Raw genomic sequence first — 22,259 nt, 5'->3', positions numbered from 1 at the left:
ATTTCATTGTTCTGTAAGGATTCTCAAAACTGAGTACTAAAGATGTGCAAAAATTTTGTGCTAGTTCCTCCTAGCTTTCCCTGTTCTTCAAGCTTGAGTCATTGCCCTTTCCTGGGTAGAGAGGCCTTCACTGCCCCACAGCAGGGATCTCTGAGTTTCTGTGAGAGGGAACTGTTTGTTGTCAGGCTGGCTGGGGGTGAGACAGAAGTGAGTAGCACGGAGTTCCATACTGAGCCTGTCAGGTGCCGAAGACAGCTTTGACCCTCCAAGAGTCTTATAGGATGTGACAGCATTATATTGGGAACATGTTTTCATAATGAAAGAGTCCAAACTGTGTGGTTTTTTTTTTTTTTTTTTTTTTTTTTTTTTGCTCAGTTGTGGGGCCTGAACTCTAGGCCCGGGTGCTGTCCCTCAGCTCTTCAGCTCAGGGCTAGCACTCTACCATTTGAACCACAGCACCACTTCCAGTTTTCTAGTGGTTTATTGGAGATAAGAATCTCATGGACTTTCCTGCCTGACGTAGCTTTGAACTTTGATCCTCAGACCTCAGCCTCCTGAGTTACTAGGATTATAGGTTTAAGCCACCGGTGCCCGGCCTGTGCCGGTTCTTTTTCTTTTGTGTCAGTATGGAGCTTGAACTTACTTAGCTTTTTTGTTCATGATGGGTACTCTACTACTTGAACCCTGCCTCCACTTCTGGCTTTTGGCTGATTAATTGTAGTTAAGAGTCTTCTAGATGTGTCCACTCAGGCTAGCTTTGAACTGCCATACTTAGATCTCAAGCTCTTGGATGCTGGGATTATAGTGTGGACCACTGTACCCAACCTGTATGTTCTTCCTTTTAATAAGAATCTTTTGTTTAAAAGTATACTGCTTATGTCACTTGACATAAGCTGTTATTGAGAAAGGGATAGCAGCCATAAACTTTGTCTTGGGTTTTCTTTTCTGGCTGGTTGGCTTTAATAGACTTGTTAATATTTGTTGCATGACCCTTTTTCTAAATACCAACTCATTGGCTTTAAGGAGGCCAAACCTTGTGCAGTTAGAGCTTCAACATACTCTTGCTTGTCCCCAAGAACACTGGGTGGGCCAGGCCTTCAGACAAGAGTTGGAAAAGGTGTCAGAATGGCTCTCAGCCTGATGGCCTCTACTCTCCCCACAGACCGATCCCCATCCCACCCCGTCCCTCTCAGTCGCTCGGCCTCCCTCAGTTACCCAGACCACAGCATAGATATGTCGCCCTCCACCACCCTCACAAGCAGCTGTAACCAGTTTGGCAGCTGCAGCCTGGGCCAATACACCTCTGACTTCAGCGTCCGGGCACTTATGGACCTTCAGTACATTAAGGTAAGCATCTCTCACAGCCCTCCCTCATTTTACAAGAGTCAGTAAAACCTTTCTTCATCCACCAAATCCAGACACTTCCTTCCCATTCTTGCCCCTATATTTGTGTGTGTGTGTGTGTGTATGTGTGTGTGTGCATGCGCGCACACGCAGATGTGTGCAGGTGCTTGTCTGGGGCTTGAATGTAAGGCCTAGGAGCTGTCCCTGAGCTTTTTTGTTCAAGGCTAGCACTTTACCACTTGAGCCACAGCTTCATGCCTAATTTTTTGGAAGCTAGTCTTATGGGCCTTCCTACTCAGACTGGCTTCAAATTGCAATTCTCAGATCTCAGCCTCCTGAGTAGCTAGGATTGGGTGTGAGCCCAGCCCTGCCCAGTGTTCTTTGCATGAGTTCTAGCCACCACTCCTGTTCAGGTCGTGTGTTGTGGCCTTAGTCTGGTCCGTTCCCCAGGCCCAGTCTGGCCTTGAGACCTGCCTCCCAGCCTCAGCCCTGCAATCTCATCCCCCTCTCTCACCTTTTTCAGATCACTCGGCAGCAGTACCAGAATGGACTGTTGGCCTCCCGCATGGAGAGCAGCCCTCAGTTTCCCTTGGATGGCTCTACCTCCTGTGCAGAGAACTTTTCTGAGAAGTCTCAGCTGTCGGTGGTGGATGAGACCACGACTCTTCTCAATGAGCGCAACTCCTTGCTACACAGAGCCTCTCAAGAGAGTGCCATCTGACAGGAGGGCCTGGGGGCCCCCCGCCCACCCTGCGGGGGCCTCCCTGGTGGGCCCACATGAAGACAGGGAGCCTGTTAGGCCAGAAGGGGTGCAGGTAGATAGATAGCCTGCATAACTAAGCAGCCAGACAGTCCTACCTATGGGGACCTAGCTGCTGACAGGGACCTCTGAACAGCACTGTGGTGGTGGCTGCCCAGCCCTGGTCCAGTGAGGCAGTAGGCCAGCTATGTGAGCAAAGGCTGGTTTTTTTACTTACAGAATTTCTAAGCTAGGCTCATTGCTCCTCTTTTTAAATATCATTTTGGGAAGGGAAGACAGGGTTAAGGAATTTTATATTAAAAAAATTTTTTTTCCAAAAAGACTTTAAAAGAGGGAGGGTTCTCACCCTAGGAAGCAAGAGCCATACTCTGCTCTGACATGATCTTCTAGTCCAAATCCTTGACTCTGGGAGCCATGCTTCTGCTACCACCGTGGAGGCCCAGAGCCCATAGGAGAAGGGATTGGCTCTTCCTAGGAAGCAAAGAACCAAATGGCATTGAGATCAGCTGCCTGGACATGTGCACCAAGCCCCATCTGAGGTCATTGAAGCTGCGAACAGCTGGGTAACTGATCAGGGACATGATAACCCCAGCAACAGAGGGGAGCACATCTACTGCTGTCAACCACTGGATCAGAAATCTCCCAGAACTCTGTTGATGGCTCTCCTGGTGAGTCAAGGCTTGACTAAGGACCCTCCCCATCTCCCATATACTCCTTCAGACAACCCCCCTCCCCCCTGGGATGGGGCTGCCTCCAAGTGTTAGGCAGTGTTTGGCTTTACAATTGCTTACCTGCTTCTCAGGCCCTGACCTCACTTTTACCAAAGGTTCCCCCCCTTGATGGGGAGGGCATCTGTACCAGAGGTAACTTGTCTGCAGTCCTCCTTTCTATACCAGAAAAGACTCTGGTCATAGACGTCTGCATTGTTAGCAGTTAATTCTACCCATACCTACCTACAAGGAGGTCAGGCTCAGTTGGCCCAGGAAACCCTTTTCCCAGACTTATTTCTCATCTCCATACCCCAATCTCTCTGGGGAGTGAAGACAGGAGCTTGTTTGTCATGCCTTTTTCTCAGCTGCTTGCTGAGGTTTCCCTGATCTTATTTGTCCACTTAAGGAACCCTGGGAAATAAGGGATCTCGTTAAAGGCTTGCCACTGGCAGCCCTGGTTTCCTGTACTTGTGAGACCCTAGTGAGAGCGTGCAGCCTGGCCTCGCTGCAGCTGGTGGTACTGACAGCCCACCCCTGTGTGCAGCCCTGCCTCAGCCCTCTTCCCTGGGTTTTGGAATCAGGCCATGCTGTAGAGGTCCAGGCTTTCACTGTGGGGAAGCTGGGGCCACGTCCATCTTGTTAAGTGGAATAGAAGCTGGGGTGTGGTGGAGGAGATGCTGCAGGCTTTCTGCCTGAGTAGTTTTTATTTGTACCTTTCCTTAGCCAGTGGCATTGTCCTGTTGCCCAAGTGTTCTGCTCACTAGGTACCCAGTGAATCCTAACTCCTAGGAACAGGGTGTGTCTTGCACCAAGTGTGGCCCTGGCCAGACTGAGGTCATCCCCAGCACAGACTTTACTCCTAGAAGCTTGGAAGAAAAGATGGTAATAAGTTGTCAACCAAAAGAAGAAAAACCACCTGACCTTTGACACTCCCCACCCCCACATAGGAAACTCTTAGTTTTCTACAAGAGCAGCTTGCTGAGTCCCAAAAGGAGCTAGCCCAGCTGTGTACCTGATTGTGCCAGGTGGAGCAAAACACGTTGGCCTGAGCCACGTGAGTAGGTGTGAAGCAAAAGGAACAGGTGCACACACTTCTGCAGCTACCTCTTTGCACATGGTTACTACCAACTGACAGTCCCTCTCCCCTCCCCGACATCATCCCATTTACAATCACTTCTTGCAGAGGGTCATAATTATTTCCAAATATTACCGGTCCAATGACTTCCTCCTCCCAGTGCAATTTTTCACTTCCTATTCCAACCTCTGGTTCCTGGGCTGAGCCATACTCTGGAACTGACCTATTGTGCATGTCTCCCAAGTGAGACATTGCAATTGGCATCCAAATGGGTAGGCAAGTCACAGCCACCATAGCAAATAACTCCTATTTATTTTGCATAAAATTTTAATTTGTATATTTTTGTGATTTATTTTGGCATTGTTATGAGTTTGACTCTCGGGGAGTTTTGTTGTTATGACTCTTGTGTCTTTTGTCACAAAACAATGATAATATTTGCTGAACAATATATGGAATTTATTTTTGATTGGTAATAAAATGAAATATGTTTAAGTCTTGGTAAGTGTATAGCTTGCCTGTTTCATTTCTGTCCATATTAACATCTATGGCAGATAGAAGTGACTGTGACTGTCATTTGTAACGGCCAGGGGCAATAAAGTGTTATAGGACTCTTTAGCAAGGAAAACTGTAATTTACAAAACACTTATAATTAAGGCTATTGTCACAGGAGTTGAAGAGTGGCAGCTGCTGGTAGACATATAGGGCAAATGTTCTTAAGTGCCACAGCAGGAATCCTGTAAATTAGGTGACTTTGGTCTTTTCCTGTGGATGCTAGAGGAGGCAGAGCTAGAAAGAATAATTGTCAGCTAGGCATCAGTCTGTAATCCTACCTATTCAAGAAGCTGAGCTCTGAGCACCGTAGTTAAAAGCCAGCCCAGGCAGGAAAGTCCGTGAGACTCTTTAACTTCCAGAAACCTGGAAATGGCACTTTGGTTCAAGTGATAGTGCTTGCCCTGAGCTGAAGAGCTGAGGGACAGCGCCCAGGCCCAGAGTTCAAGCCCCACAACTGGCGGGGGAAAAAAAAAAAAGAAGAAAAATTGCCTATCTCTTTGGAGCATGAGAATGGACAAGCTTGATCAGATATGTGTAATGGTATTATTACATTAGTTGCCTCTTTGTCCATACTGATAGGCTGGTATGGTTTCAAGGTTTGGCATGTACATCCTCTGAAGAGCCTGATGGAGGATTATCTTGTAGCTTCCATTCTCCGAATTGCAGCTGTGGAATCCTCAGTACACACATCATATGGTCTTAGAGTGTGTGCTGTCCAGTGCACAAATGGAAAGGGCACCAGCAACCAACTTAACAGCCAACAGACTGGTGTTTGAAAAGGAGGTACTCAGAGCCAGGTGTGGCAGTGCATGTCTGTAGTCACAGCACTTAGGAGACTTGAGGCAGAAGATCCCAAGTTCAAGGCTAACCTGAGTTAAAAAAATGAGATCCTGTTTCTCAAAAAAGAGGAGGAAGCTGAGCACCTGTCGCTTATGTCTATAACCCTAGCTACTCAGGAGGCTGAGAATAGCAGTTCAAAGTCAGCCTGGGCATGTAAGTCCATGAGAAGCTATCTCCAATAAACTACCAGAAAACTGGAAGTGGCACTTTGGCTCAAGTGGTAGAGCACTAGTCTTGAGCCAAAGAGCTCAGGGACAGTGCTCAGGCCCAGAGTTCAAGCCCTATGACTGACATGGAAGAAAAAAAAAAAAGAGAGAAGGGAAGCAATTAGGGAGACATCAAAGTAAAGAGGATTGTTAGATAGATGTAGTAGCAAAAGTTATGTACAGACGGACATTCCATTCCAAATACGTTTAAGCCCCTGCTGTGTGCCAGCTACTGCCAACTCCTCAGTGAACTTCCTAAAGAAGACCACCGCCACTCCCCACTACCCCACCCCATCCCCAGCCCCACACCAGGGAGAAAATCACACAAGTGACTTTTTACTTGCTGTCTCTTTTTGAGACACTTCTCCCAAATCTTTGTGAGGTTCCTCACTTCATTTAAATTTCTGTTCAGATGTGGTGGGGATATAGCTCAGTGGTACAGCTTTGCCTAGCGTTTGTGAAGCCCTAGGTTCTAGGCCTTCCCTAATTATCCTATCTAAAACGGAATCATCTCAATCTCTTGGTTTCCTAGCTTACCTTTTTTCCTCTAGTATTCACTGCTAGAAATTTAAATGCAGACCTGTGTATTTTCTGCTGTTCCCGCAGTAGAATCGAAGTTTCATGAGGGCAAGGGCTTTATCTTATTCCCACCACAGTCCTAGCATTAGAACAGTACCTATGTTGTGCAGGCACACAAGGAGGAAACACTTGTTGGATAAATGAAAATAAGGTAAGTACTACCTATTCTGGGGGTTGGGGGAAGCAAATAGCTCCAATAACCTTGACTCAAACTAGTCAGCAAGTCAGGAAATATCATTTAGAGGAAAGGACATTTGAGTTAAGCCTTCAGAGATATGTAGGAGTTACTTAGCCAGTGAGGTTTCACCCAATAGCTATATGAGTTTGTATGTTTTGAGGCAGGGTCTCACTTTGTAGCAGACTGGTCTTAAATTTAAAATCCTCCTGCTTCAGCCTCCTAAGTGCTGGGTTTATAGGCATATACCACTATGTCCAGCAGGAGCTATGAATCTCAAACTGAAGAATAAATACTTAAGCCAAGCATGTTGGAAGCTAGCCTCTGCAAAGTTAATAGATAATTTATCTCAAAAAGATAAAAAGCTGTGCTGGTGGCTCACAAGCCTAGGCCTGCAATCCTAGCAACGCAGGAGGCTGAGCTCTGAGGATTGTGGTTTGAAGCCAGCCTGGGCAGGAAAGTCTGTGACATTCATCTCCAATTACCAAAAAAAAAAAAAAAAAAAAAAAGCTAGAAGTGGAGCTATGGCTCAAGTGGTAGGTAGAGTAGCTAGTTTTGTTGTTGTTTTATGAGCAATTGTTTTGAACATAAAAGCTTAGTGCCCAGGCCCTGAGTTCAAGCCCCAAGATTGGCACTAACAAAAACAACACTACAAGATAAAAATAAAAGCAACATTTAAAAATATGGCTCAAGCTGAGTGCCGGTAGCTCATGCCTGTAATCCTAGCTACTCAGGAGGCTGAGATATGAGGATCACAGTTCAAAGCCAGGCAGGACAGAAAAGGCCAGGAAACTCTTATTTCCAATAAACCACTAGAAAACTGGAAGTGGTGCTGTGGCTCAAGTGGTAGAGTGCTAGCCTTGAGCTGAAGAGCTGAGGGACAGTGCCCAGGCCCAGAGTTTAAGCCCTATGACTGACCAAAAAAAAAAAAAAAAAAAAGTGGCTCAAGTACTAGAGTATTTGCTTAGCATCAATGAGGCTCTCCATCCAATTCCTACTACAGTAATAATAGCAATAAATAGATAAAAAGTAGAAATGTCTTTTGGTAGTACCAGATTTTGAACTTGGCCTCATACTTGCTCAGCTAGTATTCTACCAATTGAGTCACATCTCCAACTCTGCTTTTTTTTTTTTTTTTTTTTCTGTCCTGATCTTGGCCTGGGTGCTATTCCTGAACTTTTGTTCTCAAGACTAGTAATCTACTACTTGAGCCACAGCTCTACTTCTGGCTTTTGGTATTTTACTGAAGAGTCTCAGAAACTTTCCTGCCTGGGCTGGATTTGAACTGTCATCCTCAGATTTCCACCTCTGAGTAGTTAGGATTACAGGTGTGAGCCACTGGGACCTGGCATTGTTTTTTGTTTTTTGGTTGGTTGTGGGTCTTGAACTCTGGGCCTGGGCTCTGTCCCTCAGCTCTTCAGCTCAAGGCTAGTGCTCTACCGCTTGAGCAACAGCACCACTTCTGGTTTTCTAGTGGCTTATTGGAGATAAGAGTCTCATGGACTTTCCTGCCCGGGCTGGCTTTGAACCGTGATCCTCAGATCTCAGCCTCCTGAGTAGCTAGGATTACAGGCATGAGCCACCAGCCCCAGCCTGGCATTGTTTTCGAGAGGGAGTCTCCAACATTTCTGCCCCAGCTGGCTTTAAGCCTTGATCCAACAGCTCTCAGCCTTTTTTTTTTTTTTTTGTCAGTTGTGGGGCTTGAACTCTGGGCTTGGGCGTTGTCCCTGTGCTCTTCAGCTCAAGGTGAGCGCTCTACCACTTGAGCCACAGCGCTACTTCCGGTTTTCTAGTGGTTTATTGGAGATAAGAGTCTCGAGGACTTTCCTGCCCGGGCTGCCTTTGAACTTTGATCCTCAGATCTCAGCCTCCTGAGTAGCTAGGATTACAGGCGTGAGCCACCAGCACCCAGCTGCACTCAGCCTCTTGAGTAGCTAGAAATACAGATATAAACTGCTGCCTACCAGCTTTTAAAATGTCTTGGTATAAGTGATCAGTAAGACTATAGCTATGACTAACCAACCAGCAGCAGGTTAAAAAATGACACAAAGGGGCTGGAAAGGTGGCTCAGGGGTAGAGTGCTTGCCTTGCATGCCTGAGGCCCTGGGTTTGATTCCTCAGCACCACATAAGCAAAAAGAAAAAAGCTGGAAGTGGCGCTGTGGCTCAAGTGGTAGAGTGCTAGCCTTGAGCTGAAGAGCTGAGGGACAGCGCCCAGGCCCAGAGTTCAGGCCCCAGGACCCGACGCAAAAAAAAAAAAAAGAAAAAGAAAAAAAAATGACACAAAGGCCAGGTGCAGGTAGCTCATGCCTGTAATCTTAGAAACTCAGAAGGCTGAGATCAGAGGACTGCAGTTCAAAGCCAGCTCAGGTAAGAAAGTCTGTGAGACTAATGTCAAGTTAACCACAAGGAAGCCACAAGTAGAATTGTGGCTCAAGTGGTCGAGCAATAGCCTTGAGCAAAAGCAGCTCAGGGATAGCGCCCAGACCCCAGGACCAGCACACACACACACACACACACACACACACACACACACACACACACACACACACACACACACACACACACACACACACACACACACACACACACACACACACACACACACACAGCATAACACAAGGAAAACCTCTGAGCATCATCTTTGTCTTCTCAGTCCTAGATTCTTTGTATCTTTAGGTATTAGTAGTTTAAATAATTAGTATTTTCAAAGCTTGATCCAATTGTTCTTCTATTGAGTTTTTCCCTTTAAAAAATTCACTATGGTTGTTTTCTTTTTTTTTTTTTTTTTCTTTTTTTTTTTTGGGTCCAGTCGTGGGGCCTGAACTCTGGGCCTGAGTGCTGTCCCTTAGCTCTTCAGCTCAAGGCTAGCACTCTACCACTTGAGCCACAGCGCCACTTCCGGCTTTTTTCTTTTTGTTTATGTGGTGCTGAGGAATGGAACCCAGGGCCTCAGGCATGCAAGGCAAGCGCTCTACCACTGAGCCAACTTCCCAGCCCCTATGGTTGTTTTCAAAGCAAGATTGAGAGCATGGAAGAAGGTGACTTGCCAAAGGCAAGAGTTTGTATTTCTGACTCCACAGGGATTTCCTTCCTTTCCTCTAGAACTGTTCTTTGCTAGTTAATGACTTCAGGCACATGACTCATTTGGGTCACATCATCTGTTCTATCTCCAAGTCAGCATTTTATCTTGACCTGGACAGGAAGAAGTGATCACTGGATGGCAGAGTCCAGTATAATGCTTACACAATCTTTTTTTCTTTAGAGGAGACAGGACAGTCCTGTGCAACGCCCCAGTCATGTCATTATTGCTTCAGGTGGTGGCTTATTCTGTAGACTGTGAGGAGGCAGGCAATGGTAGGGCACCGTAGCAGCCTGAAAGCACATAAAACTCATGTGCAGTGAGCGCCAAACATTCCACAAGCAAATTGTTTATAAAATAAGGGCATTAGCTGGGCATCAGTGGCTCATATCTGTAATGCTAGCCATTCAGAAGGCTGAGATCTGAAGATGGTGATTTGAACCATCCTGGCAGGAAAGTCTATGAACCTTTTTTATTTTTTTTGTGCCAGTCATGGGGCTTGAACTCAGGGTCTGTGCACTATCCCCGAGCTCCCTTTTTTTTGCTCAGGGCTAGCACTCTACCACTTGAGCCACAGCACCACTTCTGGCTTTTTTTTTTTTTTTCTGTTTATGTGGTACTGAGGAATTGAACCCTGGGCTTCATGCATGCTAGGCAAGCACTCTACTATTAAGCCACATTCCCAGCCAAGTCTATGAAACTGTTGTTGTTGGTCTGGGGCTTGAACTTTGCCTAGGTGCTGTCCCTCAGCTCTTCAGCTCAAGGCTAGTGCTCTATCACTTGAGCCACAGCGCCACTTTCGGTTTTTTGGTGGTTTATTGAAGATAAAAAGTCTCACGGACTTTTCTGCGCTGTCTGGCCTTGAACCACGATCCTCAGATCTCAGCCTCCTGAGTGGCTAGGATGACAGGAGTGAGCCACCAGCGACCGGCAAAAACCCTTATCTCTAATTAACCAGCAAAAAGCAGGAAATGGAGCTGTGGCTCAAGTGTTAGCTTTGAGTGAAAAAGGTACAGTGCCCAAGCCGTGAGTGAATTCAAGCCCCAGTACTGGCATACACATACATAAATAAGGGAATTCTTGTCCTGAGGAATCCTCTTAAGGACTGGGAGTGGAATTAGCAGATCTTAGAAATTCCTGACAGAGCTGCAGCTTCATAGCAGGGCTAGAATGGTGACTGGGGTGTTAGGTTGCATCAGAACTCATCCGTGCTGAGTCTGGGAGCTTCATTTTTTCTCCCGTAAGATACTCATTATATGAAGCCGCTGTGAGGATTCAGTGAAACGGGCTCTGGGCCTTGAACTCAGGGCTTGGGCGCTGTCGCTGAGCTCTTTTGCTCAAGCGGCAGCTCCACTTATGGCTTTTGGGGGTGGGGGGTGGGGGATGAGGTGTAGTTCATTGGAGATGAACGTCTCGCCGACTTTCTCCTGCTGGGGCTGGCTTTCCACTGCGATCCTCAGATCTCCCTCTCCTGAGGAGCTAGTACGGGTGTGAGCCACGAGCGACCGGATACACCACCGTGCTTTCTGTGGTTGTTGATTCTGTTTCTGCCGGTCATGGGGCTTGAACTCAGGGCTCGGGCGCTGTTCCTGGAGCTTTTTCGCTCAAAGCTAGCGTTCTGCCATTTTGAGCCATTCCGCCACTTGCGGATTTTCTGGTGATTAAGTGCGGATGAGCCTCTCTCGGGCTTTTCTTCGACCCGCGACCCTCAGATCTCAGCTTCCTGAGTAGCTAGCTGACCGGCGAGAGCCACCGGCGCCCCGATAAACTAGCTTTGTATGTTTGTGCTTTTACTAAGGGTCTTTCCGGTGGGACCTCAGTTACGCCGTCCCCAATGGCTTCTGGAAAGCCATCCCTAGTTCCTGGAGGACCTTTAAAATAAAAAGAAACCACATGCTTTCCGCACACGTATCTTCAGGGCAACTTCAGGCGCGCCACGACCCGCGCTGAATCCAGAGCTCCGTACCAACCTCGGGCGCGCGGAGTCGGAGGCCCCCTCAGGGCCCACAGCCCGGCTCACCACTCGGCGTCCCCAGGCGCGGGCCACAGCTCGCCCCGGGACCACTGCTACCCAGGCGGGCCAAGGGCCCCACGCCCCCGGCCCGCCCCGCGCCGCTTGTTTACTCCCTGGTGCAGCCTAGCCCGACCCCCAGGGCCCGCCCTCATCGGCCGCCTATTGGCTGATGGGGAGAAAAGGCGGGCGATGATTGGCCAGGGGAGGCGGAGGCGCGGGGCGAGCGGGGTAGGCTGCGCGACAAGCCGAGAGGGGGCTGCGGGCGATGGCGGCGGCTGCAGCTGCGGCCGGTCGGCTAGGCTGGGTGCTCGCTGTGTTCTACCTGGGCAACGCCGCGGGGGAGGTGGCGCCGGGCCCGCGACTGCTAGGCTTCTGCCTGGAGGAGGTGGGCTCCGGGTGGGTGCGCGGAGAGGCCTCTCCAGAGGCCACCTTCCGCCTGCGCCTCTTTGGCTCGGGCTTGGCCAACAGCTCTTGGACCTGGGTGGCCCCTGAAGGGGCCGGCTGCCCCGAGGGCGGGCTGGCTGTGTCGTCCGAGGAGGCGGTGCCCCCTCCGGGCGAGTGGCGCGCGTTGCTGCGTCTGCGCGCTGAGGCCGGCCGTCCGCACTCCGCGTTGCTGGCGGTGCGTGTGGAGCCCGGCGGCGGCGGAGCGGAGGAGGCGGCGCCGCCCTGGGCGCTGGGCCTGGGGGCGGCCGGGCTGCTGGCGCTGGCGGCGCTGGCCCGAGGCCTGCAGCTGAGTGCGCTGGCGCTGGCGCCCGCCGACGTGCAGGTGCTGCGCGAGAGCGGTTCGGAAACGGAGCGTGCGGCGGCCCGGCGCCTGGAACCGGCTCGGCGTTGGGCCGGCTGCGCCTTGGGCGCGCTGCTACTCCTCGCCAGCCTGGCGCAGGCGGCCCTGGCGGTGGTGTTGTACCGCGCAGCGGGCCAACGCGCCGTGCCTGCCGTGCTGGGCTGCGCAGGGCTCGTGTTTCTGGTGGGCGAGGTGCTGCCGGCCGCCGTGAGCGGGCGCTGGGCACTGGCTTTGGCGCCCCGAGCGCTCGGTCTCAGCCGCCTGGCGGTGCTGCTCACCCTGCCGGTGGCGCTGCCCGTGGGGCAGTTACTGGAGATGGCAGCGAGGCCCGGGCGACTACGCGAGCGGGTGCTGGAGTTGGCGCGCGGCGGTGGCGATCCCTACCATGACCTGAGCAAGGGCGTGCTGCGCTACCGGACCGTGGAGGACGTGCTCACCCCGCTCGAAGACTGCTTCATGCTGGACGCCAGCGCCGTGCTGGACTTCGGCGTCCTGGCCAGCATCATGCAGAGCGGTCACACGCGCATCCCAGTGTATGAGGACGAGCGCTCCAACATCGTAGACATGCTCTATCTCAAGGACTTGGCCTTCGTGGACCCCGAAGACTGCACGCCACTCACCACCATCACCCGCTTTTACAACCATCCACTTCACTTCGTCTTTAACGACACCAAGCTAGACGCCGTCCTGGAGGAATTCAAGCGAGGTAAGGAAGGGGATCAGGACCAACTCCCCGTGGAAGGCACCTACCTATTCCAGAAGGCGATGTCATTGAATCTGGGAATGCCTTTTTAAGATATTTTAAAAGACTCGTTCAGAGTGGGATGCAGTTCTATGGCTTGAGTGGTAGAATGTCAGTCTTGAGCAAAAAAAGCTAAGAGACAGCACCCAGACCCTGAGTATGACACACACAAAGAAAGATCTTCACACACCCCTTCATGGGAGCCCTCCTCCCGATTTGGAGAAAGATACTGCTACTTGATTTTTAACACCACAGGGCATTTTTTTTTTTTTTTGTGCACTTGAGCTTTATAGTGGAGCAGAATTCGTAGATACCAGCTAGAAGGACATAGAAAAGGTGAACTCCACATATTCTGATGCTATTATCTGTACACACTTAATATCAAATTAACTGAACTTGAGATGCTCCCATGGTCTTGCTAAGATCTTTGATAGCTTGTTGCCTTCAGGATTGCAGACCAAGGAATGGCATAAGTATTGAGAAAAATTTTATAATGCATGCTGAGCTAATTTCCTCTTGTCGACTGCTGCAACTTTTCCTGTTTTTTTCTTTTTAATCTCCTCAATTTTTAATTCTTTTTTTCAGGATTAGACCTAAGGTTTCATTCATGCCAGGCCAGTGGTCTACTGCTGAGCTGTCCTGTTCTCTCTTTTTCTTACATTTAAGTAAGGTTTATCAGGTCCTCTCTTAGCTCCACGTTTTTACTGCTTCCTTTCAATATTTTGAGTAACTCCCAGAATTGAAGTAAAAACACAGAGCTGGCCGCTGGTGGCCAGCTGTAATCCTATTTAGGAGGCTGAGATTGCGGTTCAAAGCCAGATGGGTCAGGAAAGTCCACTGAAACTCTTTATCTCCAGTTAACCATCAGAAAACCGGAAGTGGCAGTGTGGCTCAAAGTGGTATTATGCTAGCCTTGAGCAAAAAAGCTCAGGAACAGTGCCCAGGCCCTGAGTTCAAGCCCCACCCTCACTCTCCACCCCCCAAAAAAGTAAAAACACTGAGGCCGTCTAAAAATGTTAAGGCATTGGTTCTTCTGTAGTCTTCTCTATCCTCATTCTTTGGGGTTCCAGAGCCACCTTGGACAACAGTCATGCTTCTCATCTCTGCATTCCTTTGGGCTGGATATGTGTATCCCAGGCCAGGCTCTGAATATACTCTATTCTAAAGAGTGTGATGGGAGGTGCCCTCTGACCTGGGCAGGTGGGAAGTCGTCTGGCCCAAGGTCCAAATAGAAGGATCTCAGTGAGCCCTTGAACATCATTAGTGCAGGAAGGCAGGTCTTTGTGAATAAGCACTACATAGTGTGTTGAGTGCTGCTGTGTGCTAGGCTCCGACAGGCCATCTCTATACCTCACCTCCTTTCATTCTTGCACACAGCTGGGTATAGCTAAGGAGTGGGCTGATGGCTTGGATTGGCAGCTGTGAACTCTCAGAGGCTCCTGGCCATTTCCTTCAAATATGGCCCTGATCTCCTCTCTGGGGAGGGAACCTGTGGTGGGGTCCACATGGAGGTTCCTGGTGATAAGTAGACTGTTGAGGCTAGTAATCCTAAAGTATGATGTTCTCATGATGTGGGGGCCAGCAGTATGGTCCTTGAGTCAGAAGACTGGGTTCCGTTCTATGTCTGCCTATTGAGGTCCTAGGTCCTGGGAAGGTTGTTTAGGAACCTTGCTTAAAGTTTTTAGCTGTTAGTGATGAGTCTATAAAAGAACTGGGGTTGATTTGTAAAATACTTGGGCCTGGTATGCTGCTGGTAGTTAATGCTTGTTAGTAGAGCAAATGCTGGGAGGTGGGGGTTGTAGCTTGGAATTAATTAGTAGATGGAATGAACCTGGAGGTACAGCTGCCATATCTCCCCTCTCCCTCCATTTCCTCTCTCCTCTGTCATTGGTAGTACTGGGAAAAACTTGCTCAGCCATGCCTCCAACCTTGTCTTTTACTAGTCCCGTCTTCTTTAATTGGTTGTTTTTAGGATAAGGTGTCTCTTTCCCTCTGGTATGAACCTGGGTCACAATCTTATCATTTTTAGGCTTGGCTGGGATCACAGAAATTTGCTAACAACCCTGTCCAGTTTTCCTTCACAGAGACCTAGTATCAAGGACTTTCCTACTCAGGCTAGCCTGATACTGTAATCCTCCCAATCTCAGCCTCACTTAGCTTGTGATGACAGGCATATGGGTTGAAAAGTAGTCTCATGAACTTTTCTCCTGGGGCTGGCATCAAGTAGCTAGAATTACAGGTGTGACCCAGCTAGACTTCCTTCTTTTTTTTTTTTTTTTAATTTTTTTTATTGTAGAGATACTATACAGAGGGTTACAGTTACATGAGTGAGGTAATGAGTACACTTCCACTTCCTCTTGAACATTGTTACCCCCTCCATTGTTTTCCCCCTACCATCCCCTCCCTCCCTCCCTTCCCCAAGGTTCTTTTTTTTTTTTTTTTTTTTTGATCGTGATTAAGTGATTACTTAATTTCCGGAAATTCACAGTATTGTGGAATAATGATGCTCATTTAAAGTCACAAGTTCATTCTAACTTTCCTGGAGCAAATTGTCTATCACAGTCTGTAATATATAATGGTGCTCATATGTTATATACCATATATGTGATCAGCAGCATGGGGATATTTAGTAGTGGTTCAACCAAATGAGTGGGAGTTCTTTGTTTCTTAAGTCCTGTTAGTTTTGTCATATCACCTAACATTTTGACTTCCTTCTTTTTTAAGGGAATAGTGTACAGACTACAGTTGTCCCTTTGGTGTTTCAAAGTCTTGTTAACAGGTTTCTTAAGAAAACATTCCCAGCCGGGTGCCGGTGGCTCATGCCTGTAATCCTAGCTACTCAGGAGGCTGAGATCTGAGGATCTTGGTTCAAAGCCAGCCCGGACAGGAAAGTCCGTCAAACTTTTTTTTTTTCTTTCTTTTTTTTTTAATTGTGAAAATACTGTACAGAGGGGTTACAATTACATGGGCAAGATAATGGGGACTTTTCTTATCAAGCATTGTAGCCTCCTCCTTTGTTTCCCCTTCCCATCTCCCGCCTCCCCGTGAAACTTTTTTTTTAAATTTAATTTAAATTTATTTTTTGTGAACATACTGTACAGAGGGGTTACAATTACATGGGCAGGATAATGCATACATTTCTTATCAAGCATTGCAGCCTCCTCCTTTGTTTACCCTTCACATCCCTTCCCAGCCTCCCCCTCACCCCCCTCCCCGTGAAACTCTTATCTCCAATAAACAATCAGAAAACTGGAAGTGGCGCTGTAGCTCAAGTGGTAGAGTGCTAGCCTTGAGCTGAAGAGCTGAGGGACAGTGCTCAGGCCCAGAGTTCAAGTCCCAGCACCAACAACAACAAAAAAAGAAAACAGTCCCACTGGGCACTGGTGTCACACTTGAAATCCTAGCCACTCAGGAGGCTGAGATCTGAGGATTATGGTTAAAGCCAGCCTGGGAAGGAAAGTCTGTGAGATGCTTATCTCCAATTAACCACCAGAAACCTAGAAGTGGCGCTGTGGCTCAAGTGGTAGAATTCTCTCCTTGAGCTGAAGAGCTCAGGGACAGTGCCCAGGTCTGGAGTTCAAGCCCCACGACCAACCAAAAAAAAGAAAAAGAAAAATTCCCCCTAGCATTTGGTTTTAGCTGGACTTGTACTTTCTCTGCTTATGAGTAGTCACCATATAAGACATGGAACAAGAGTCACCTTTATCTGGAGCTGGTCATGATATTATAGTATAAGGTTGGTGAGAGAGCTGCTTCTTGACACACAGGTTAAGGTTGGTGAAAGCTGTTGGTTTTCTAAACCCTCAGTGTCAGAATCTTCACTGCAAAGGGTTGACCCAGGATTGTTGAGGATCCTAGCTGGGAAAAATTTAAATGTCTACAAGTTGAGGTAAGATGAAGGACTTGGATTGATCCCCAGCACTTAAGCAGAATGGCACCATCTGGTTTCCATCCATCAGTGGCTGGTGAGGGGGACCAGGCAAGTGTATAGTGGCCTGAGACGGAGACCCAGAAGAACATTAGGAGTTGAGTGGGGAAATTTTGCTGGTTGGCTGAGGGTTGTGGGTGGAGTAAGATGTAGAAACTGACAATGTAGCTTAGCTTTCTGCTTGCATTATGGAGTTGTCTTCCTAAGGGTTGGGCCAGGGAGCAGGTGAGCTTTTTTCTTCCATTGGAATTTGTGTTCCTACATTGTCTCAAGAGGCAGGAAGCTGATGAAAATTGTAAGTGACAGACCCAAATGGGAAGTTAAGATCTCTACTTTAGTGTAGAAGTGTTCTCTTGAGCCACAGGAATGGAAGAAGTGGTAGAACCACAAAAAGAGGAGATCTAGAGGCTTGGAATGTACTGGAAGCTAAAGAAAGAGTCTACTTTCCAAGAGAAAGCTAGAGATCAGGAGCAGAGGGCAGCAGTCAGGATGCCCTTTACATCCCTCCTCCCACTGGTGATTGGGCTTTACATCCTAGGCAAGTGCTTTACCACTGAGCCATACTCCAGTCCCTCATTTGGCCTTTGCAGGAGTAGATTTAGTCATTAGTGATTGGGAGACTGAATGGGACATGTGAATGTAGACAGGCCTCCACTAATCACAGCTACAGAGTGGAGTATGCCTACTGAGGATGGGTAAATGAACCAGGTTGTTCTTGACATGTCATAGGAAAGAAATGTCAAACCCAGGGAAGGCGCTCACGCCTATAATCACATCTACTCAGGAGGCTGAGATCCAATTAACCACCAGAAAACCAGAAGTGGTGTTGTGGCTCAAGTGGTAGAGCATTAGCCTTGAGCTGAAGATCTCTGGGACAGCGTCCAAGCTCAGAGTTCAAACCCTATAACCGACCAAAAAAAAAAGCCAGGGAAGGCCAAGTACAGATGCTCTGTTCTGCTGTAGATGAACTGCTCTGGAGAATCAAGCAAGTTTCAAGCATCCTGATCCTGGAGGATTGGGGGAATTCAGTGCCTTTCTGCTCTAATCAGACTATTTCTAGAAGATACCTGAGAACATGCTGAAAAGTTTCCTCCTAGAAGCTAGTGATGGAACCTCAAGATCAACTGGGGATCCCATAAGTCCCCTTTATTCACCCTTGTCCCTACGGTGAATGAAGGCCTTTTTCAGCATAAAAAAACTCTTGTCTTTCTGGTGATGTCCTGGAGCTTTCACAGCTTTTCTTTCTGCAGTCCTTTAGTGGATGTCTTCTTTTCCTTGTTAAAGTCCATTTTATCATACCCTTTTATTCCTTTGCTTAAGAACAAGGGCTATATTCTCTTATATTCTTTGGCAGCACTGGAGTTTAAACTTGGAGACTTGTGGAAGATGCTCTATCACTTAAACGCCACTAGTCCTTTTCACTTTACTCATTTTTCCAAATAGGGTCTCATGTTTTTGCCTTGACCAGACTGGACTGTGATCCTTCTGATATCTGCATCCCGATTAGCCAAATATACATATAAAAGTCACTGCCCAGCTCACATTTCAGTCTTCTGCCTAGCATCCACAGTTGTACTACCTACTGATCATCCTGGCATGAACCCTGGCATCTTGGGCAGTGCCATTCAAAGCCTTGCTCTGTTACCTTCTTTCTAGCACTAAATACCATCTGCCTAGGCATTTTGTAAGCTGGTAGAGGAATAAATCTCAGTGCAGATTTGAAATGATGTAGCTATTATTTTGTACACTATTACTTGGAAGAGTAAGTAGAATTGTAGTAAGTGACTTGTATTTTCCATAATGCTGTTGACCTTTGCTGCCTTCTCTGTCAATTCCCAGTAATACTCTTTTTTGGGGGGGGGGGATTGTTGTGGGGCTTGAACTCTGGGCTTGGGCGCTGTCCCTGTGCTCTTCAGCTCAAGGCGAGCGCTCTACCGCTTGAGCCACAGTGCCACTCCGGTTTACTAGTGGTTTATTGGAGATGAGAGTCTCATGGACTTTCCTGCCCAGGCTGGCTTTGAACCACAATCCTCAGATCTTAGCCTCCTGTGTAGCTAGGATTACAGGCATGAGCCACCGGCTCATGAAAAGATTAAAGTGGGTGAACTCCATCCACTTCACCCACTGTTAGCAGCTGAGTTCTGGGTTTATTCTCTTGTCAGACACTCAGCTTGTCCCAACTGGGACAGCTGGGACAAATGTTTGCACATAACTTTTCTCAACGTAGATAAACACAAGTGGTAGAGTGCTTGCTTAGGCTATTCCTTGTACCATATACATTAAAAAGTATAGGCATCATGGAAAGGATCTTTCAACACCTAAATACTTTGAGTACCAATATGTCTATTAACTAAACTTAAAACTCTAAAGTCTTTCCAGTTTTATGGTTATGTTGGCAGATCAGGCCATTTGCACTTGCCCATGACTCCACGGAGCTGGTGCATCAAGAGCATGCAGATGCCCCTTTGAGTGCTGTTAGATGGAGAGTAAGCTATAATCCTTCCAGCTAACCTTTCTCTGTATTCCCCTACTGCCTTCTCATAGTTGCTTCCTTGAGCCCTGGACAACCTGTCTGAGATTTAATCACATGGACACTCACTGTTCTGAGATTGTTCTTCTAGGAGCCCTGCTTTCTTCCTTCCAGTTGTGAATCATCCTAGTATAACAGGTCACACCAAATCATATTCTGTTTTCACTGGAGTCTGAGAGCAAGGAATGTCAGCACCATCTTATAAGTAGTCTGCTAAAAGAACTGGCTTCCTTTTTCAGGGAGCTAAGATGAGGCCTGTCAGCTTTGAGGTGACCATTTAGAATGAGGGCTTTGGTTTTAGGAATCTAAAGACTGTCCTGCTCTTGGCCTCTTTGGTCTGGCTTGACCAGTTTGCATTCTGTATCAGAGCAGCCAGGTAGAGCCATTCCCAGCACCATCACCCAGAGTTGGAAAGAATCTGGAAACTGGCACCCTAAGGACCTCTGATCTGTAAGACTGAGCAGAGTTCTCAGGGGCCCCTGGCCTTTTGCTCCTGGGAAGAGGGAGATGACTTAATATGGTCATTTCTACCTTTTAATTTTTGTCCAAGGATATTAGAGCCTCTTGAAGAATGGTGCTTTATTTAGTTAAGCTCATATGTAAAGTTTGTTTCATCAAAATGTGAGCTTGATTTTTTTGTTTATTTTGCTTTCCTGAAAAGTTCTAAGAGCAACTAAGCCTCACATGCAGGTGTGGGCTAACTTCTACCCTCAGCTTTTTCACTAGGTTATGTACTCAGTGCAATATGCCTTAGCCCTGCCCAGCCCTGTCCAGCAGCCCTTCCACTCTCATCTGTGGCTGTGGATCCCTTGAGAGGACTCTTAATTGGATCAAGTTGTGCTGCAAGTATTACACAACAGGTTTTAGAGTCTTAGCATAAAAAAGAGGGTAAGGTATCTGTTACTATTTTTATATTGATTACATGTTGGAATAATATTATGGCTATATTGGGTGGCTTACAGTATGTTATTAAACTTGATCTTACCTAGTTTTATTTTGGTTGGTTGTGGGGCTTGAACTCTGGTCCTGGGTGCTTTCCCTGAGCTCTTCCGCTGAAGGCTAGCACTTGGACCACAGTGCCACTTCTGGTTTTCTGGTGGTTAATTGGAGATAAGAGTCTCATGGACTTTTCTGCTCAGGCTGAACCACGATCCTCATTATCTCAACCTCCTTAGAGGCTAGGATTACGGGCGTGCCTGAGCCACCAGTGCCCGGCCTGGGTTTTTGTTTTTGTTTTTTTGTCAGAGCTTGAACTCTGGGTCTGACTGCTGTCTCTCCGCTCTTCAGCTCAAGGCTAGCACTCTACCACTTGACCACAGTGCCACTTCCTTTTTTTTTTTTTAATTTTACTATTTTTAAACTTTTTTCTGGGGCTGGGAAGGTGGCTCAGTGGTAGAGTGCTTGCCTTGAATGCATGAAGCCCTGGGTTTGATTCCTTAGCACCACATAAGCAAAAAGAAAAAAGCCGGAAGTGGCGCTGTAGCTCAGGTGGTAGAGCGCTAGCCTTGAGCTGAAGAGCTGAGGGACAGTGCCCAGGCCCAGAGTTTAGGCCCCACAACCGGACCCAAAAAAAAACCAAAAACTTTTTTTCTTAGTGTACATTAGTTGTGCAAGGGAGAGTGTCATTATGACAATTCCATATATTATAAATGTATGCCCTTAGTCTAACTTCTATCACTCTCCTTACCCTTCTCCCCTCTTCTTAAAACAATTTAATCAAGTCTCATTATTTTATTTTCATACATGTGAACAAACTACTTTAACCATATTCATCCATATTCATTTGCTCCCTTGTTAGCCCAACTCCCTCATGCTTGTGCCCACTGCTCACAGCAGAGCCTGTTCTATTTTCCTGACATTCAGTTTTTAATGTGTTATTAATTATACCAAGGAGTTTCACCATAGTATTTCAGGCATACATATATCGTGTTTTGCTCAGAATAACCACCTCTTGCTTTCTCTTTCCCCATCCTCATTGATCAACAGCCTTCATTTAGATGCTTTGTCTTCATGCATAGTTGTAGTCTGTCTCGGAATCAGTTTCCCTCTTTCTCTCTTCCCTACCTCCTAAACAGGTCTCATAGTTAGAACTGTGCTGTATATTTATGTACATAGGTATATAGGTATGTGTATATGTCCATGAATATGTATGTCTTTTAGATCTAGCTTACATGTACAAACAAAAATTTATAGTAGTTGGCTTTTGAGCTTGACTTGGCTCACCCAAGATGATATTCTCCAGTTCCATACATTTTCCTGCAAATGACATGATTTTCTTTTTGTTTGGAGCTATATAATGTTTCATTATATATGTTTGTTTATATGTATACACATCACATCTTTATCCATTCATCTGTTGTTGGGCACTTAAGCTGATTTTACCATTTGGCTATTGTGTACAGGGCATACAGATATCATTCATATGCTGATTTATTCTCCTTCATATATTTGCCCAGTAATAGATGGTAGGGTCATAAGGAAGATCTATTTTTAGCTTTTTTTTTTTGCTGGTACCCAAGTTTGAACTCAGGTTCAGGTTCTCGCTTGGCTTTTTCTGCTCATGGCTAGCTCTCTACTGCTTAAACCATGTCTCTAGTCCTGGTTAACTGTAGCTAGAACCTCAGGGACTTTTCTGCTAGTTTTCAGCCTGAATTCTCAGATCTCAACCTCTTGGATAGCTAGGTTTATAGGCATGAGCCACTGGCACCCAGCTATTTTTAATTTCTTGAGAAACCTTTGTACTGATTACCATAATGGTTGTACTAGTTTACATTCTCACTAGTAGCAAAGAGGGTTCCTTTTTCCCTTGTGTTACTCTCAGTATTTGTTGTTTATTTTCTTGATGATTGCCATGCTGTTTTCTTTTTCTATTAATTTGTTTGCTGTTGGGGTTTTTCTTTTTTTGTTGGTTGTGGGGCTTGAACTCTAGACCTGGGCAT

At 47.1% G+C, this 22,259-nt stretch overlaps 2 protein-coding genes across 4 annotated transcripts in view; both read left to right on the top strand.

Annotated features, from left to right (window-relative positions):
* LOC138807819 (metal transporter CNNM4) overlaps positions 1–4,386 on the top strand; it is a 47,056-nt gene extending 42,670 nt beyond the window's left edge. Inside the window, exons 6-7 of the mRNA XM_069993603.1 lie at positions 1,163–1,347; positions 1,868–4,386. Of these exons, the coding sequence (XP_069849704.1) occupies positions 1,163–1,347; positions 1,868–2,065 (383 nt within the window). The 3' untranslated portion in view covers positions 2,066–4,386. The remainder of the gene's footprint in view (positions 1–1,162; positions 1,348–1,867) is intronic.
* A 7,207-nt stretch (positions 4,387–11,593) lies between these two features.
* The window catches only part of LOC138807816 (metal transporter CNNM3), a 32,361-nt gene continuing 21,695 nt past the window's right edge, over positions 11,594–22,259 (top strand). For all 3 annotated transcript variants that reach the window (XR_011366285.1, XM_069993597.1, XM_069993596.1), the window contains exon 1: positions 11,594–12,826. Coding sequence is in view for 2 of the 3 variants with exons in the window: in XM_069993597.1 (XP_069849698.1) it covers positions 11,602–12,826 (1,225 nt within the window). In the remaining variant the exon portion in view is untranslated. The remainder of the gene's footprint in view (positions 12,827–22,259) is intronic.

Source organism: Dipodomys merriami, unplaced genomic scaffold, assembly GCF_024711535.1.
Source record: "Dipodomys merriami isolate MVZ:Mamm:240054 unplaced genomic scaffold, mDipMer1.0.p SCAF_435, whole genome shotgun sequence".
NCBI classification, from domain to species: domain Eukaryota; kingdom Metazoa; phylum Chordata; class Mammalia; order Rodentia; family Heteromyidae; genus Dipodomys; species Dipodomys merriami.
Note: the sequence above shows the minus strand (reverse complement) of the source record. Positions and strands in the feature narration are given on the sequence as shown.